This window comes from Otolemur garnettii, unplaced genomic scaffold, assembly GCF_000181295.1.
Source record: "Otolemur garnettii isolate 467f Iridium unplaced genomic scaffold, OtoGar3 scaffold00029, whole genome shotgun sequence".
NCBI lineage: Eukaryota > Metazoa > Chordata > Mammalia > Primates > Galagidae > Otolemur > Otolemur garnettii.
In genome coordinates this window covers 17,572,962-17,591,369 of record NW_003852424.1, presented here as the reverse complement: position 1 = coordinate 17,591,369, position 18,408 = coordinate 17,572,962, and the positions used below count along the sequence as shown (strand labels likewise).

Sequence of the window (18,408 nt, the reverse complement as noted above, 5' to 3'; positions counted from 1 at the left end):
CACAGCTCACAGCAACCTCCAACTCCTGGGCTCAAGTGAGTCTCCTGCCTCTGCCTTCTAAGTAGCTGGGACCACAGGCACCCACCACAATGCCCGGCTATTTTTTTTGGTTGCAGCCATCATTTGTTGTTTGGCAGGCCCAGGCTGGACTCGAACCCACCACCTTAGGTGTATGTGGCTGGCGCCTTAGTCACTTGAGCCACAGGTGCCGAGCCAAAACACTCTTTAAGACAAAAAGCCCATTGGTGACTGCTGGAAATCGCATTGCTTTCCACCATAATTAGCCTGGGGAACATGCAGACCTCATGTACTGCAAGGTGCACTTTGAGTTTTTGTCCCCACTCTCACATGTCTAACCAAGACCTCCCTTCGCCAGGCCACTTCCTAGCCATGCAATTAGGGAAATTGCATCACCTCTCTAAGCCTGAGAAACAAACAACTACACATTCCCTTATGCAATTGCCACACGGGGAATAACGGGGAGAGTGGAATAAGAGGTAGGAATGCAGGATCTTTTCGTCACTACAGAGTTGCACAGGAGAAGAAATTCAGTATTGAGAGCTCAGTCTTGGAAACCAAAATTTGGGGTTCGAATACCAGCTTCCCTTCCAGTTGGGGTGAGTTTCAGCAGAGCCAGGGCCAGGCTTCCCCACTCCTGATGTCCTGCTGATCAAAAGATATCAAAAGCACAAGATGGGCTCAGCGCCTATAGCTCAGCAGCTAGGGCGCCAGCAACATACACCAGAGCTGGTGGGTTCAAATCTAGCCAGGGCCTGCCAAACAATGACAACTCCAACCAAAAAATAGCCAGGCATTGTGGCGGACGCCTATAGTTCCAGCTACGTGGGAGACTGAGGCAAGAGAATAGCTTAAGCTCAAGAGTTTATTGCACCTGTGGCTCAAGCAGCTAAGGAGCCAGCCACAGACACCTGAGGTGACGGGTTCGAATCCAGCCCAGGCCCACCAAACAACAATAACGGCTGCAACCAAAAAACAGCCAGGCATTGTGGTGGGCACATATAGTCCTAGCTACTTGGGAGGCAGAGGCAAGAGACTCACTTGAGCCCAGGAGTTGGAGGTTGCTGTAAGCTGTGACGCCACAGCACTCTGCCCAGAGTGACACAGTGAGACTCTGTCTCAAAAAAAACAAAAAAAAAAAGCACACTACGGGGCCAGGCACAGTGGCTCACACCTATAATCGCACCAGGCTGCAAGGCAGGTGGACTGCCTCAACTCACAGGTTCGAGACCAGCCTGAGCCAGAGCGAGATCTAGCCTCTAAAAATCACTGGGTATTATGGCAGGTGCCTATAGTCCCAGCTACTTGGGAGGCTGAGGCAAAAAGACTCACTTAAGCCCAGGAGTTGGAGGTTGCTGTGAGCTATGATACCACAGCACCCTGAGGGTGACAAAGTGAAACTCTATCTCCCCCCCCCCCAAAAAAGGGGGGGGGGAGCACAATGTGTATATCTAAATAAGTCTTCCTGTCAATACTACACTTTAAGCTTCACAGTGCCTTTTTTTTTTTAGGCAAGAGTTTCACTGTGTCGCCCTCGGTAGAGTACCATGGCATTGCAGCTCACAGCAATCTCAAACTCTTGGGTTTAAGAGCTTCTCTTGCCTTAGCCTCCCAAGTAGCTGGGACTACAGGCACCTGCCACAACGCCCGGCTATTTTTTTGTTGCAGTTGACATTGTCGTTTAGCAGGCCTGGGCTGGGTTTGAACTTGCTAGCCTCAGTACATGTGTCTGGCACTGTAGTCTCTGTGCTATGGGCACTGAGCCAAGGCTTTTCTATGAATCAAGTATTACAAGTGAAGGGACATAGGGCTTTGGGTTACATGGACTGTAGACATTTGTCAAAATTCTTCAAATGGTCTGCTTAACATGTACATGTTTCACTTAAGTTATTAACAGAACCACAAATACCAAATTCTAGTTAATGATGTGTATGTATTTGGGAATGGCAGGGATTGGAGCCTACAACTTACTCTGAAATGCATCCCAAGAAATTGAGATTGGAAAGAAAGACGTATAATAAACCTAATACAGCAAAACATGAATGTTAGAATCTATGTGGTAGGTGTGTTTAGGTGTTTCACAGCTCTTTCAACTTCCCTGAACATTTGAAATACAAAAATTAAAATGCTAACTCACTTCCTGGTATACAAAGGGCACTCCAGTATGTCTAATATTCAGTAATATATAAACTTGAGGATGAGAGTCCAACCCACCTTTGAACCATGCCACGAACTTATTCAGCAGGTATATGCAGGTTTTCAGAAACTGAAATGAAGGCTAAACAAAGAGTGGCAAGTGAAAATCAGTTTGGAAGCCACCTTTGGAGGAAGGGAAGGGGGAGAAACACCCAGCAGAGATCTGCTAGGATCACAGACCTGCCTCTATCTCACGGGCCCCCAGTGGCCCAGTCAAATCACCATGTTCTCCAGATCTGCTTCTCCCCAGCAGGGAGGGTTAATTCAGGTTTTTAAGACCCAAGTCATCAGCCTTTTATGGGAAGGAGAATAGGAAGCCCTCCCAGGGCGCCACAATCCGAGAAATTACTCATCCGGTCTCATCTCCAGTAAGCAGGCAGGATCCTTCCTCCCAGCCCCCAAAAACCCTGGCCAAGTATAGAACATTTGTTTTCCAATCTAGACACCAGATGGCAGCAGCACCCAGTTCATGACTAGACAACAAAGTCCGGCACATGCAGCCCAACTGTTGACTTTTAATCCAGTTCCAGTCTCTGTGCTGCCCCTGTCCCCACAGTCCAACCAACTCCAACAGACGGGAACCACACCTTCAATGACTGCACCGTCTTATCCTGTCAGGAAATCCAACTTCTCTAGGTCCCAAAGGCCCTAACACCACAAACAGTAGAACCCCCGCGTGCCCATGGAGAAAGTATCCTAAATGTGGGCAGCTGCGAAAACACAGGTGGCCATTTTAAATGCTACAAGGGGCTGGGGGGAGCACAAAGAAAGCAAGCAAGCAGACCTCCGCCTCCCAAGGCCATATGCCCTGTCATGGGCAGCTGCAGGAGAGCAGGCCCAGAGAACAGGAATTCCCAATTTGCAAGCACTACCTCTGGACTGTGAATAAGCTAATCTAAATTTCTAGGAAGATTTATGATCTGATGCTTACTGAGCACCATCAGTGTACGTTTTAAAGAAAAACTGCTCCTTATGTCCTATGTGCGTGATGATCCTTACTAGGCCCTTCCCACGAATTCCTGGGCCCTCTGTTGCGCTCCAATTTCCTTCTCCAGAAATTATTTTGAGGAGAGCTTTTTAACAAAAGAAAAAAAAAAGGATAAATTTTAAAAGCCCAGACACTACGGATTCTAGCACCAACTGCCTGCCCTGGGTGTCAGTCTGCAGGTCCCGCCTTTGTTCCTTCCTGGCGCAGGCATCGGAGGGTTCTGTGGACTTCTCCTTCCGGACACGTGAAGCCGGATGGACGAGGGAGGAGGGGGTGGAGAATTGTAGCTACTGGTGGCTGCCCAGGCGCAGTGCCTGGACCCGGCAAGAACAAAGGTGTTAGGCTGGCGGGCAGCCTGCTGTTGGCTTACCTGCTTGCCCCTATAGAAGAGCCTCTGCAAGCCTGGCTCCACGTGGAACAGCTCCTGGATCTTCTGCCTCAACTCTTGCACCTTGGTCAGCTTAGACAGACGAGTCACCGTTCGGGTCATTCTCCCGTCCATGGTGCGCACCCGGATCCACATGTTGTCAGAACTGTGGGAAAAGATGGCAAGAGCCTAGGTCAGTTGTGCCGCACTGCCTGGCGAGAGCCACACTGGGGTCACAGCTGCTTTTGTCCAGCCTGTAGACAGGAGGAAACTCCCTTAACGCCCTTTCAGCCTCCCGCTCCCCATATACTGTTAGACTCCGAGGACTAGAAAGAGCAAATTAAGGACTTAATGAATGAGTTAATGACTAGCAGGTGTTGAAATTAAGGACTTAATGAGTTAATGACTACCAAGTGTTGAGGACAGAGGTAGGTACGGACAGGCACGAAGAGCGAGCAAAAGGGGTCTCAGACCACCCAGTCAGTGCAACCCACACACTTTCAGAGGAAAACACCAGCGACCAAAGGAGAGAGGCGGCCTCGGCTGAGGGAGCGCGGCCGCACAGCGAGCGGCTAAGGTGGTTCGTTTGTTCATTCATTCATTCACTCACTCACTCACTCAGATTCCTATTAACCGAAAGAGGAATCCCGAAAAGTCCGGTATGGGCTGGAACTTCAGAAGTCCCGGGAGAACTCAACCAAGTACTACTGAGAGGGAAAAATTCCACCCGAGACCCACAAACCCCGGGACCCCCGTTCCCCCCACCCAGCCTCCGCGCGCGTGCGCGGCGGGGACCGCCCCGCGGTGGCCATGGTAACCGGTCGCCCCTGTGCGACTCACCTCGGACCCCCAATCCCGGACGGCTGGCGCTTCCCGGGCCCTCGGACCCCGGCGTCCCTCCCACGCTCCCACCTGCCCGCGCGGGTCGCGGCCAGCGAACCCACGCCCACCCCCACTTCTGGACCCACCAAGGGGGCCCAGTTCGCCCAGTCCCGCCCCCCTTCACTTGAGCCGCCTTTCTTATTGGTTCCACCGTGCCCGGCCTCCCCGCTCGCTCCTCATTGGCTAAGACGCGCCCGGGGAACTTAGGGCGCGCGAAATCGGGCTCGGGCGCGACAATTGAATCGCGGGGCACCCCGCGCGCAGGCGCGGCGCCTGACATCCTCCCCCGCGGCCCTCACGGCCCTCCCCCACACAGCCCGCTAGACCCCCAGGGGCGCTCCAGGGACTTTCCTCTTGCAGCGGCTTGGGAAGGCTGTGCCCGGGCCGGGGACGACTCTCAAGGGCTGGCGGAAGGGGAGGCCCCCAGTCCCGGGAACATATTCGGGGCAGTCCCAGCGCGGGGCACGCTTGTGCCGGTACTTGGCCGCGCGTCCCGGCCCGCTCGGGAAAGTTTTGCCAAACTCCTGACTGCCACCCCCAACCCGATCCGCCGCTCACCTCTTTGGCCACCGCGACGCACTCGCCTGCCTGTGTGTCTGACCCGGTTGGGGATGGTGACAAAGCTGCGTGCGTGGTCCGGACCCCGCGCAGACGTGCGGTGCGAACCGGAGCGCCCAGTGGGCTAACGCTGCAAGCCGCGCTGCCAGCTGCTCTGATTTCTTTCCCGCGAAAACTCGGCATTTGGGAGTTGCGGGGCCGCGGGAGGCCGTGCCGGGGGCGGGCGCCTGCCTCCTGATTGGCCCGCGCAATGGCGGGAAGAAAGAAAGGGGGTGGGGGACGCCCCCGCCTCTGTCTACCAGTCCTCCGCCCAGCCGGCCTCGGCCCCGCCCATTCCTATGCGCTCTGTTGTGCGCGTCCCGCGTGTTTGGGGGCTGCGTGGCAGGAGCTGGGTCCCCCATGTATGTGCTCCTCAGGAGTTTCCGGGTTAGAGACGCCCCCCTGCCGACCGCTTAAGTCAGTTCGTAGCACCCCCCCCCCCCAGGCACGCACTGACCAGTTAGGCTAAGAAGGCCGGAATCAATGTCTAAATACCATGAAAGAACGTGGGGGGCCCTACAAGACCACCTGCACCCCATGGCTGGCCTGATCTCCGAGAGCCCCAATGCCTAGCGCCAGGGACCGCCAGCCGGGGGGTGCTCTACCCACACTCAGGGCTTGTTTGCTGGTTTTTCCCGCCTTGTTTTCCCGCCTTCTCCGAGCTGTCCAGGCGGGCAGGACTGCCCTGCCCCCTACACCCTGTCTGTTCCACTCTGGCCACTCTTGGCGGGCACACAAGTGACCTGTGCTGGGCACCTACAAAGCAGCTGGACAGGGTGCTCAGAACACGGGGAAGTCGGATGCAACTGTGGGCAAAGCAACCCAGTTTGTGGTCTGGAGAACATAAATTCTTATCTGGGGGACATAGGCAAGAAATGGATAAATAAAGCAAATAACTTCAGGTAATTTCTGATAGGAGAGTCCATGAAGGCTGAACAGTGAGCAGCTGTCATGTGGGGGTGCAGGAAGTGGATATTCTAGTTATGGCGAATGTAGTGGACCTCTTGGAAAAGATGGCAGTTCAGCTGAGATCCTGACTCCAAGGACAGTGGGGTCTATCTAAAAGGGAAGGACAAACTCAGAGTCCAGAAAAGGCTTAGAGGTGTCCAGGGAGCAGGAAGAGGTTGGTATGGCTTGGGCAGACGGACCAAGGGAGGGGGGAAGGGATGAGGTCAGAGGGGTGACATATAATACCTGGAAAGGCCACCAGGAAGACCTTGGTCTTTCTTTTGAGATCTGTCAGCAGAAAAGCATAGCGTTCATGTGTGAGTTTTTACAAAGCTTTTCTACCATTCTACAAGGCCTACTCTGTCTTGTGAGCAGTGCTTCTGCTATTTCCCCATGTGGGACACCCCCTCCCACTGAGATGTCCTTGCCCTAATCCCCAGAATCTGTGACTATGGAGCCTTTACACAGCTAAAGGGACTTTTTACAGGTGTGGTTAATTTAATGATTTTGAGATGTGGACCCCACAGTCTGGGTGGTCCAGGTGGGCCAAATGTTACAAAAGTCCTAATAAGGGGAAGAGGGAGACAGGAAGGTCAAAATCACAGGAAATATGACAACAGCAGCAGGGGTTAAAATGATCAAGTCAAGAAGCTGAAAATGTGGGTAGGCTCTGGAGGCTAAAAAAGGCAAGGAATGGCTTTTGGAATTGGAATTCTCTCCTAGAACAACACCTTAATTTTAGCCCTAGGACTCATTTCAGACTTCTGACTTCCAGAAGTGTAATATAAAAAAAAAAAGTGTGTGTTACTTCAAGCCACTGAGTTTGTGGTCATTTCTTACAGCAGCAACAGGAAACTAATACATTCTGTTCTACAAAGTTCAGATGTTGCTGTTAACTTTCCAACTGGAGGACTCGGTCAATGCTGCTGAACACAGTTCTGGACCCTCAGCTGTCAGCCATGTAGAGACCATGCCACAGGTGTAAGCAGGAATCAAGAAGGCCCACGTGAGTCTGAGAAGCGGCTAAGTTCTTCCAAAGTAAGAACACCTGCCCCAGCTCCTAGCTTATTCCTATAAGAGCACATCATCTGTTGCAAACACTCAACGTGGCTGAAAGAGGAAATACATTCTTCATGCACACTTAGTTCAGAGCACTGCCCAGGCACCTTGGATTGCTGAAGTTAAACACAGAAACAAATATTGAACTTTCCCTGCAGAAAAGACCTTTAAGGGCTGTTGATTCAGGCCTCTAATTCCCTACACCATCTTGAGAAAGTCAAAATTTTTCAAATTTGCTCAGGTTAATATTTTTTTTGTTGAGACAGAGTCTCACTTGGTCACCCTTGGTAGAGTACTATGGTGTCATAGCTCACAACAACCTCAGACTCTTGGACTCAAGTGATCCTCTTGCCTCAGCAATCCAAGTAGCTGAGACTACAGGTACCCACCACAATGTCTGGCTATATTTAAGAGATAGGGTCTCACTCTGGCTCAGGCTGGGCTTGAACCTGTGAGCTCAGGAAATCCACCTGCCTCGGCCTCCCAAGTGCTGGGATTATAGGTATGAGCCACCGTGACTGTAATAATTGTTTTATTATTATTTTTTTTTTTCTTTTTTGAGACAGAGCCTCAAGCTGTCCCCCTGGGTAGAGTGCCGTGGCATTACAGCTCACAGCAACCTCCAACTCCTGAGCTCAAGCGAGTCTCCTGCCTCCGCCTCCCAAGTAGCTGGGACCACAGGCGCCCACCACAACGCCCGGCTATTTTTTGGTTGCAGCCGTCATTGTTGTTTGGCGGGTCCGGGCTGGGGATTCGAACCCGCCACCTTAGGTGTACGTGGCTGGCGCCTTAGCCGGTTGAGCTATAGGCGCCGAGCCTTATTATTATTTTTTGAGACAGAGTCTCAAGCTGTTGACCTAGGTAGGGTGCCGTGGCGTGGCGTCACAGCTCACAGCAACCTCAACTCTTGGACTTAAGCCAGTGGGACAGACAGACATTGGTGGGCACAAAGCTCACTGAAGAGATTCTCACCCTGGAGGGACTTCCATCCAATGGGGGAGACGCAGACAAAAAAGCAATGTCAGTCATGCAGGAAGATAATGCTTCCTGACAGTGTCAATGTTCAGATTAAGTACACAATGCTCTAAGCATCTTCAGTACACAGTGGATCTCATGTCCTGGCCATATATGGCCATATTTTCTAATAGAGACTGATATAAATGTAGAGCCATTAAAATAAAAATGATTATCAGTATATAACCCAAAACCAACCTGCAAACCTGATTGGTGCATGTGCCACTTTGGGGAACCATCTGATAGGGCAGAAAATACCTCTGGGCTCATGTTCTGGGTCTCTACTTCTTCACCTGTTAATGGAGCTGATAATGCTAAGTGCACCAGGGTGGTTGGAAGAATAGAGACCAGTCCAACCAGGCCTCCCAAACTCCTAGAAAGATGTCAGGCATTCCTTATGTTTTGGAAATACTGGAGTCTTTCATGTTTTTCATTTGTTGTGTTTTGTTATTTTCTATTAAAAAAAAAAAGTGGTGGCCTGGCATGATGGCTCACACCTGTAATCCCAGCACTTTGGGAGGCTGAGTCCAGAAGATCACTTGAGCCCAAGACTAGCCTGGATATAGCAATACCCTGTCTCTGCAAAAAATAGGAAAATTACCTGGGAGTGGTGGCTCACGCCTGTAGTCCCAGCTACTTGAGAGGCTGAGGTGGGAGGATCACTTGAGCCCAGGAGTTTAAGGCTAGACTGAGCTATGATTGTGCAAATGCATTTCAGCCTGAATGACAGAGCAACTCTAAACAAAAAACAAAAATAAAATTAATATAAAAATAAAATGGCCAGGCTACCATTTCAAAAAACCAGTGAGGACTATGTGATTCCTAAGCTACCACCTGCCCCACTGCCCAAACAGCATCCTTGCCTACTTTCGAGGCCTTTCCGGAACTCTGGTGGAGTGATGTCACAGATGGATTACCTCACTACAGCCAAGGAACTGGGACTCTCAGCGGCATGGGGGAGAGGGAAGGATGTTTTTCCACCACCCCAACCCCCCATGTCTGTGGTGAAGTCAATCGAATTAGTGCTGCCCAAGGATATGATCTACCTGGCTGGCTCCAGCGTAAAAGGACAGGTGATTCTAACCCTGAACAGCACCCTGGTGGACCCCATAGTCAAGGTGGAGCTCGTGGGAAGGGGTTACGTCGAGTGGAATGAAGAAATTGGGGCATCCCGTGATTACAGCAGAGATGTGATTTGCAACAACAAAGCAGACTACGTGCATAAGACAAAGACATTCCCAGTGGAGGGTAAGGACAAGGCCAGCAGAAAACCCTAGCCATATGGGAACCTGGGTCCAGAAAGTAAACACATCTGATAGTCAATCAGGAAACCCCCAGGGATAACAGAAATAGAGGCCTAGTTCCTCCCTAGGAGATTAGCCATATAGAACAACAATCATCAGATGCACATAACACAAAAATAACAAGACATAAGGAAATGACCAGAACCTAGGTATTCAAAATGAAGTTTCAAAGCACTCTCCTTAGAAAATGCCATGCTTTCTCCAACACCTGCCTGTTGTGGGGTCAGGAGCATAAGAAATCTTTCTTGTTTTACAGATTAATCTCCCTGTGCCAGTGAAACCCCAGGAAAAAAAAGTAAGAAACACTGTAGTCACAGGGAAAGATAGTCAAGGCAGAAGAGAGCGAGAGACCCTCTGAGGAAGGCTAACTAGCCAGGCCCCACCAGTTCAGATCTGAACTCTAAACAGACATCAGGGAGTCTGAACTGCCAAGGAACTTGCTGTCCATTTCCAAATGTGTGTAGGGGGATGTTTCTGGGTATTCTCTAGTCAAGTAGAACACGATTTGATTGAACAAATTTGATTTTAGGCTTAAAATTTTAGCTAGAGTAGTAAGGGAAGGCCTCTCCAAAGAAGTGACAACTAAGATCAGATCTGAGTGATAAGATGGACTCCAGCCATGCAGATAACCTGGAGACAAATGGCAACATGTCAGAGGTTAATACTCAGTAGTGATGTTACCTTTCTGTGTCTCAATTAACCCATCTATAAAATGGGAGTAGGAAGAGGTCCTGCCTCATAAAATTGTTTTGACAACTTAATGAATTAATGGCACATAGAGGGCTTATAATAGTGCCAAGCATACAGTATGTACTTGAAAATTCTTAGTTGTTCAAATTCCTACCCAAACACTCCTTCCCTGTACAAGTCTCAGCATTAGATTTCCACCTGTTCACATTTCCAGGTGATTAAATTTCCCCCCTCAAAAACTTCAGCCTGGCTGGGTGCAGTGTCTCCCACCTATAATCCTGGTAATTTGGGAGGCTGAGGTGGGACAGTAGCTTGAGCCCAGGAGTTCAAGGCTGCAGGACTCACCACTGCTGTCTAGCTTGGGTGACACAGCAAAGCCCTATTTCAAAAAAAAAAGCATCTGCCTGAAGCCTGCTATGAATCCTATAAATATTTAGCAAATACTTATTGAGCACCTGCTGTGCACAAACACCTGTTCTAGGTGTTAGGGCTGCAGCTGTGATGAATAAAACAGAGTCCTTGGTGTCTTTGGGATTACCATCTGCTAGTGAAGATAGATAATAAGAGTATTTCAGAGAAATGTAAGAAGGAAAATAAAATGGGGGGCCAGGCATGATGGCTCATGTCTGTAATCCTAACACTCTGGAAGGCTGAGCCAGGTAGGTTGCTTGAGCTTAGGAGTTCAAGACCAGCAAGAGCAAGATGCCGTCTCTACTAAAAACAGAAAAACTAACCAGGCATTGTAGGCACCATAGTCCCAGCTACTCGGAAGCCTGAGGCAAGAAGATTGCTCAAGCCCAGGAATTTGAAGTTGCTGTAAGCTACGATGATGCTGTGGCACTTGATCCAGGGTGAAAGAGTGAGACTCTGGCTCAAAAAGAAAAAAAAAAGGGCTCGGTGCCTGTGGCTCAAGTGGCTAAGGCACCAGCCACATACACCTAAGGTGGCGGGTTCAAATCCAGCCTGGGCCTACCAAACAACAATGATGGCTGCAACCAAAAAAAACATCCAGGCGTTGTGGTGGGCGCCTTGGTCCCAGCTACTTGGGAGGCAGAGGCAGGAGACTCGCTTGAGCCCAGGAGTTGGAGGTTGCTGTGAGCTGTGATGCCATAGCACTCTACCCAGGGGGACAGCTTGAGGCTCTGTCTCAAAAAAAAAATAAAAGGAAAAGAAAATGGGAAGGTCACAGAGATGAAGGTGGTGTGAGAATGTGCTCCCTGGACTCAGCCATCAATCCATGAATAAATTTATGTATACATTTATTTCTTTTTGAGAGAGTCTTACCCTGTTGCCCAGGCTAGAGTGTTATGGCATCAGCCTAGCTCACAGTAACTTCAAACTCCTGGGCTTAAGTGATCCTCCTTCCTCAGCCTCTTAAGTAGCTGGGACTACAGGTGCTCACCATGATGCCCAGCTAATTTTTCTATTTTTAGGGCAGCACCTGTGGCTCAGTGAGTAGGGCACTGACCCCATATACCGAGGGTGGTGGGTTCAAACCCAGCCCCGGCCAAACTGCAACAAAAAAATAGCTGGATGTTGTGGCAGGTGCCTGTAGTCCCAGCTACTCGGGAGGCTGAGGCAAGAGACTCACCTAAGCCCAAGAGCTGGAGGTTGCTGTGAGCTGTGATGTCACAACACTCTACCAAGGGCAACAAAGTGAAGACCTCTGTCTCTAGAAAAAAAAAAAAAGAAAGAAAGAAATTTCTGTTTTTAGTAGGGGAAGGCGTGGTTTCTCACTCTTGCTCAGGCTGGTCTTGAACTCCTAAATTCAAGGGATCCTCCCACCTCAGCCTCCCAGAGGGATAGGATTGACAGATGTAGCCACTGCACCTGGTATCAATCAACAAATATTAAGCACCTACTGTATGCCAAGTGCTGAACACAAAGATCCATGAGGGTAAGGGGGTTTGTCTCACTCTCATAAACACTACCTAAAACCATCTCTGGCATACGATGTTCAAGGTGTGTTTTGTTGGATCTCGAGAGCTCCAAGCATCCCTCTCCATCCCAATTGGAGTCCGATATTTATGGTCCAAGCAGCTCAGGAGGGACAGACAAGCCCAGCCTAGAATGTGCCTCCTCATCAAAGCAATAAATAAAGGGGGATAAAATGAAGGGGAAAAGAAAGATTCTAGAACCTTCTGATGGTGTCGGTGTGTTTTGCTTTCAGATAATTGGTTAAGTGCAGGCAGCCACACCTTTGATTTCCATTTCAACTTACCTCCCAGGCTTCCATCTACCTTCATCAGCAAAATTGGCCACATCTCCTACTTCATACAAGCTTCCTGCATGGGCCGAGAACACATTTTAGCCAAGAAGAAGATTTACTTATTGGTTCAAGGGATTTCAGACTTCCATAAAGAAAACCCATTCCAGGTACCTGTCAGTGGATGGGGGTAAGGTGGGAGTGGGGATCATTTGCCAAGTGGGAAGTGGGGAGTGGGGATCATTTGCCAAGCTCCGAGGAGGAAGAAGAAAAGTAGGCAGACAGAAGTCAGGGAAGGCCACCACAGGGAAGAAGAGAAAGCTGTTGGTGGCTGTGCAGGCCCAGGATTTCACAAAAGATAAGTCAGAAATCAGGTCAGGAATTAAGCTGGTGGTTCTCAACTGGGGCTATTTTATCCTCATAAGGGACACATGGCAATGTCAGAAGATGCATTTGGTGGACATTGCCGGTCAGGGGTGCTCCTGGCATGGAGTGGGTAGAGGTAGGGATGCTGCTCAGCACCTGCAGTGCCCAGGAAGGCCCCACCCCAGAGAAAGATCTAGGCCCAAATGTCAGTATGCCAGGAAGGAGGCTTTGTTCTAGGGCAAGGCCAGATTCAAGACCCCAATCTGGTGACTCAGTGGCTCTCTATAACCTTTGAGCAGGCGATGAAGATGGTGCCCCCTAAGAAGTGAGGCCACTGATGTGGGCTCTGTCTCAGGGAGGCCTAGGAAGTCCCAGGAAAGCCCAGGCAGCGTTCAACGGGCTAAGCACAGGAGCTGTTCTGGGTCCCTTCCTGAGGCCAGGTTCACAGGCAGAAGTAGGGGTGGGTGGAGAAATGTTGGCCAAAGTCACTTCACCTCCCTGGGGAGTAATTTAGCATGCAGCATTGGGTCATGATGATCAAGGTCATGGGGCTGGCATTTCTCAGGTTAAAATCCCAATGCCCCCAGATCCTGCTGATTGACCGTCTCCAAAGGAAGCCTCTCCCTGCCTCCATGTCCTCATCAATAAAATGGGCATAGAAATAGTGCAGCCTCCTAGGTCTTTCATGGAGCAATGACCAGACATATTCCAAGTCCAGGGCTTCAAGCAAAGCCTGGCAAGCCCACATACACCCTATAAATGTGCTACAACTGCTGCAGGGATTGTTTGGGGGGGGGGTTGTTTGTGTTTGTTTGTTTTGAGACAGAGTCTCATTTTGTCACACTTGGTAGAGAGCTGTGTTGTCATAGCTCACAGGAACCTCAAACTTTTGGGCTCAAGTGATTCTCTTATCTCAGCCTCCCAAGTAGCTAGGACTACAGGTGCCCGCCACAATGCTTATTAAAATAACCAAAATGGGCTCAGCGCCCGTGGCTCAAGTGGCTAAGGCGCCAGCCACATACACCTAAGGTGGCGGGTTCGAATCCAGCCAGCGGGCCCGCCAAACAACAATGATGGCTCAACCAGAGAAATAGCCAGGCATTGTGGCGGGCACCTGTGATCCCAGCTACTTGGGAGGCTGAGGCAGGAGAATCGCTTGAGCCCAGGAGTTGGAGGTTGCTGTGAGCTGTGATGCCATGGCACTCTACCCAGGGGGACAGCTTGAGGCTCTGTCTGAAAAAAATAAAATAAAATAACCAAAATGGTTATTTTTAGAGACAGGATCTTGCTCTGACTCAATCTGGTCTTAAACTTATGAACTCAGGAAATCCACCCACCTCGGCCTCCCAAATGCTGGTATTACAGGCATGAACCACTACAACCAGCCTGCTGCAGGAATTCTTATCTATGTGACAAAGATAATCTCTAGCCTGGCCAACCTCATGGATAGTCCCACAAGGATAGAGCTGGACCAGTCCTGAGTTTTGCAGAAGCGAGTTCAGGGCCTGGTCACTTGCTTCGTAGGTGACCTTGGGCAGGCCATGTCCTCCTTTCCGGGCCCCCGAGAACTAATCCAGAGGGCAAGGGCACAAGTAAAAAATGACAGCAGAACATGGGTATTGGATCAGATGGCCATGGGCAATTAGCAGACCCCTCATCTGTATAAGGGAGCAATCAATACTTCCCTCTATGGATGCTTATGAGGACTGCAAAGTACTCAGCATAGTATCAACACATAGCAGATGCCAAAAAAATGGGAAGAGCTAAAATCACCCTAATGGGAGCAGAGGGTGTTAACACAGATAAGTTTTAGGAATATGAACATGAAAATATTGTGTTGGGCAGCACCTGTGGCTCAGTGAGTAGGGCGACAGCCCCATATACCGAGGGTGGTGGATTCAAACCTGGCCTCGGCCAAACCACAACAAAAAAATAGCTGGGCGTTGTGGCGAGCGCCTGTAGTCCCAGCTACTTGGGAGGCTGAGGCAAGAGAATCACCGCCAGGCGTCCACAAACTGCAGCCTGCCAAGAACATTTATCCGGCCCACTAGGTGTTTTTGCCACTGCTGCCTGTCCTGCTTAGCAGCTGACTTGTCCTGGGGGCCTGCAGTCCGGCCCTCAACCTTCTGAGGGACAGTGAACTGGCCCCTTGTTTAAAAAGTTTGAGGACCCCTGAGTCCTAAGTGCAGGAGATGGAGGTTGCTGTGAGCTGTGTATTGCTGCCACGGCACTCTACCAAGTGAGACTCTGTCTCTAAAAAAAAAAAAGAAAAGAAAATATTGTGTTTTGGCTCAGTGCCTGTAGCTCAAGTGGCTAAGGTGCCAGCCACATACACAAGAGCTGACAAGTTCAAATCCAGCACAGGCCTGCCAAACAACAATGACAACTACAACCAAAAAATAGCCAGGCATTGTGGCAGGCGCCTGTACTCCTAGCTACTTGGGAGGCTGAGGCAAGAGAATTGCTTAAGCCCAAGAGTTGGAGGTTGCTGTGGCACTCTACCCAGGGCAACAGCTTGAGGCTCTGTCTCCAAAAAAAAGAAAAACAAGAAAGAAAATGTTGTGTTTTTAAGTACCCAGTACTGTTTGTACCAGATTGGTTAAAGGAGGCATTTTTGAGGAAGTGATGTTTTAGCAGAAAGTTGAAAGAGGGAGGGAGAAAGCCTTAAAGATATCTGAGAATACAGAGTTCCAGGCAGAGGGCACAGCCTGTGCAAAGGCCCTGAGGCAAGATTATGCCTGGTGTGTTAGAGGAGTGAGAAGGCACTTATGGCTAAAGCAGAATGAGGAGGGGGAGAGAAGGAGGAGTGGAGGGCTGAGAGGGGATGGGGCAGGTTGTTCAGGGCCTGGGGGGCTACAGTGAGGATATGGGCTTTGACCAAGAGAGAGGTAGGAACCATGGAGGGCTGTGGACAAAGAAGGGTCTGGACCTGACTCCTTCAGAAGGATAGGTAAGGTTCAAACCTCTGCTTCTACCTGGCTGAACCCTATCTTGCTCACCTGGACCAGAATAGTAGCCCTCATCCTGGTACCCCCAGCTCCCACGTCCTGCCCCCCGCCATGATCTGTCCTCCCCACAGCATCCAGAGGGCACCTATGAGCATCTGCATCAGGCGTGCACCTCCTCTGCCCACAGCCTTCCATGGCTCCCACCTCCCTTAGGGTCAAAGCCCAGTCCTTACTGCAGCCCCCAACATGCCAGGCACAGTTCTGTCTCAGGGCCTTTGCAGAGGCTGTGTCCTCTGCTGGAACATGATGGCCTTCCTATCCTCCATTCTCACCCTGCAGGTCTTTGCTCAGAAGCCACACCTTCACGCATTTGCATTGCTGATGGCCAGATAAACTGCCACAACCCTCATGGGAGGCAATTAAACTGTATCTATCAAAATGAAAAGGAACCTGCATTTTGCCCTAGCCATTTTCCTTCTAGGAATTCCGCCTACAGATCTTTCACATATACAATATGACCTCATGCAACACTGTCTGTAGTGGCAAAAAGTTAGAAACAGCCTAAATGGCTCGGCGCCTATAGCACAGTTGTTATGGCGCCAGCCACATACACCAGAGGCTGGCAGGTTCAGCCCCGGCCAGCTAAACAACAATGACAACCACAACCAAAAAATAGCTAGGCATTGTGGCGGTGCCTGTAGTCCCAGCTACTTGGGAGGCTGAGGCAAGAGAATCACTTAAGCCCAAGAGTTTGAGGTCGCTGTGAGCTGTGACGCCAAAGCACTCTACGAAGGGCAACATAATGAAACTGTCTCAAAAAAAAAAAAAGAAAAGAAAAGAAAAGAAATATTGCATTTTTTAGCCATTGTCACTAAAACCCCCAGCTCCCCAGCCCCAGGCAACCATGAATCCACTTCCCATCTCTGTGGATCTGCCTATTCTGGACATTTCACATAAATGGAATCTCACACTGTGTGTCCTCTGTGTCTGCTTCTCTCACTGAGCTCATTATTTTCACTGATGTAGCCTCTGTCAGAGTTTCATTCCTTTTTGTGGTTAAGTGATACTCCAGCATATAGATGGTCACGTACTGTTTATCCATTCACCAGTTGATGGATATTTGGGTTATTTGCACTTTGGTGCCATTATGAATATTATTTCTATGAATGTTCACATGTAAGTCTTCGCCTAGTTGGCTGTTTTCATTTCTCTTGGGTAGATACCTAGGTGTACAATTGTTGGATCATATGGTAGCATATGCCATATGAGGAACTGTCAGGGTGTTTTCCAAGGAAGCCACACTATTTTACATTCCTACCAGCAATGAATGAGGTTTCCAACTTTTCCACATCCCCTCTACTATGTACCTGTAGAATGTTGAAAGATGTGACAAATTGCTTCTTCTGACAATTAGTACTGTTTGAGAGAGCAGCTTATCCCAAACACCTTCCTAAACATCAACTGTAAGGGAGGCCCCTGTTTTATGATCCTAGAGGCCTCATCACTGTCCCTATCATAAATGACCCAGGTCACTTTCAGAAGTACCATTTTTACTTCCCATCTTCCTTACCAGAGTAAAAACTGACTGGTCTTCACTTCTATGGGTTTTCCTTGAACTTTCCATCAGGAAGGTCCAAATAAATTTTGGTTCAATGAATGAATCCCTTCTTGAAAGTTTCTTAAATGCCAAAGGCATATGTGATTTCAGAAAGCCCCCCTAAATTCAGAAAATCCAGTGTTGAGTTTGCACCCCAACATTTTTGGGAAGTAGGACACTTAGACCACCTTGCCTGGCCTGGTGTAGAGGGCTGTTGCTATACCTGCCTGTTAGTACCTCCTGGTATCTCCTTCAGGACCGGAACTACTGGCTTTGTCTTGAGTTAGGGCCTCAGATTCCTTCACACCTGTAGGATCCTAACCATGCCTTGAATTTTCGAATAAGACTAGAGGGAATTTAGAATGAAACTGCCTGTAATTAGCCTTCTAGAGAGGAGGGGGAGCTAGAGCCTTCTAAGGAGGCAGAGAGTGGGAGATGAGGTCAAAAGGGGTCAGGGGTCACCTGAGGTCTCAAAGAGGAAAGACAACTGACATGGAATGGTGTTTTCAAACTGCAGGTCACAACTCATAGGTAGGTTGCAAAAATCAATTTAGCTGAATTTTTATAAAGCGAAAGAATAAGCAAGAATAGAAACAGGCAATATCAGAAAGAAATCAATTTGGTGGTTTGCAACCATTTTTTTTTCCAAGACAGAGCCTCAAGCTGTCACCCTGGGTAGGGTGCTGTGGCATCACAGCTCACAGCAACCTACAACTCCTGGGCCCAAGTGATTCTCCTGCCTCCACCTCCCAAGTACCTGGGACTATAGGCACTGGCCACAACGCCTAGCTATTTTTTGGCTGCAGCCGTCATTGTTGTTTAGCGGGCCTGGGCTGGATTCAAACCTCCTAGCTCAGTGCCCATGTGGCTGGCTCTCCAGCCGCTTGAGCCACAGGCGCCAAGCCTGCAACCATTATTTTTTTATAAATCAAAGAACAGAACAGATGGCCAGCACAGTGGCTCACACCTATAATTCTAGCAATCTAGGAGGCTGAGGCTGGTGGATTGCTTGAGTTCAGGAGTTCCAGGCCAGCCAGAGCAAAAGTGAGACACACACACACACACACACACACACCCCACCCCGTCTCTTAAAAAAAATAAAATAGCTGGGTGTTGTGATGGGTGAAGATTGCCCAAGCCCAAGAGTTTGAGATTGCTGTGAGCTGTGATGCCAGAGTATTCTACCCAGGGTGACTGAGTGAGATTCTGTCTTTTTTTTTTTTTTTTT

At 49.5% G+C, this 18,408-nt stretch overlaps 2 protein-coding genes across 2 annotated transcripts in view; one reads left to right on the top strand and one right to left on the bottom strand.

The window, feature by feature from the left end:
- Positions 1-5,020, bottom strand: part of UHRF1 (ubiquitin like with PHD and ring finger domains 1) — a 38,099-nt gene extending 33,079 nt beyond the window's left edge. The window contains exons 1-2 of the mRNA XM_012804450.2: positions 5,010-5,020; positions 3,573-3,735 (exon numbers count right to left, since the gene is read on the bottom strand). Of these exons, the coding sequence (XP_012659904.1) occupies positions 3,573-3,725 (153 nt within the window). The 5' untranslated portion in view covers positions 3,726-3,735; positions 5,010-5,020. The remainder of the gene's footprint in view (positions 1-3,572; positions 3,736-5,009) is intronic.
- Positions 5,021-9,021: 4,001 nt separating this feature from the next.
- Positions 9,022-18,408, top strand: part of ARRDC5 (arrestin domain containing 5) — a 15,530-nt gene continuing 6,143 nt past the window's right edge. Inside the window, 3 exon segments of the mRNA XM_003788882.3 lie at positions 9,022-9,051; positions 9,053-9,317; positions 12,234-12,439. Coding sequence (XP_003788930.3) covers positions 9,022-9,051; positions 9,053-9,317; positions 12,234-12,439 — 501 coding nt within the window.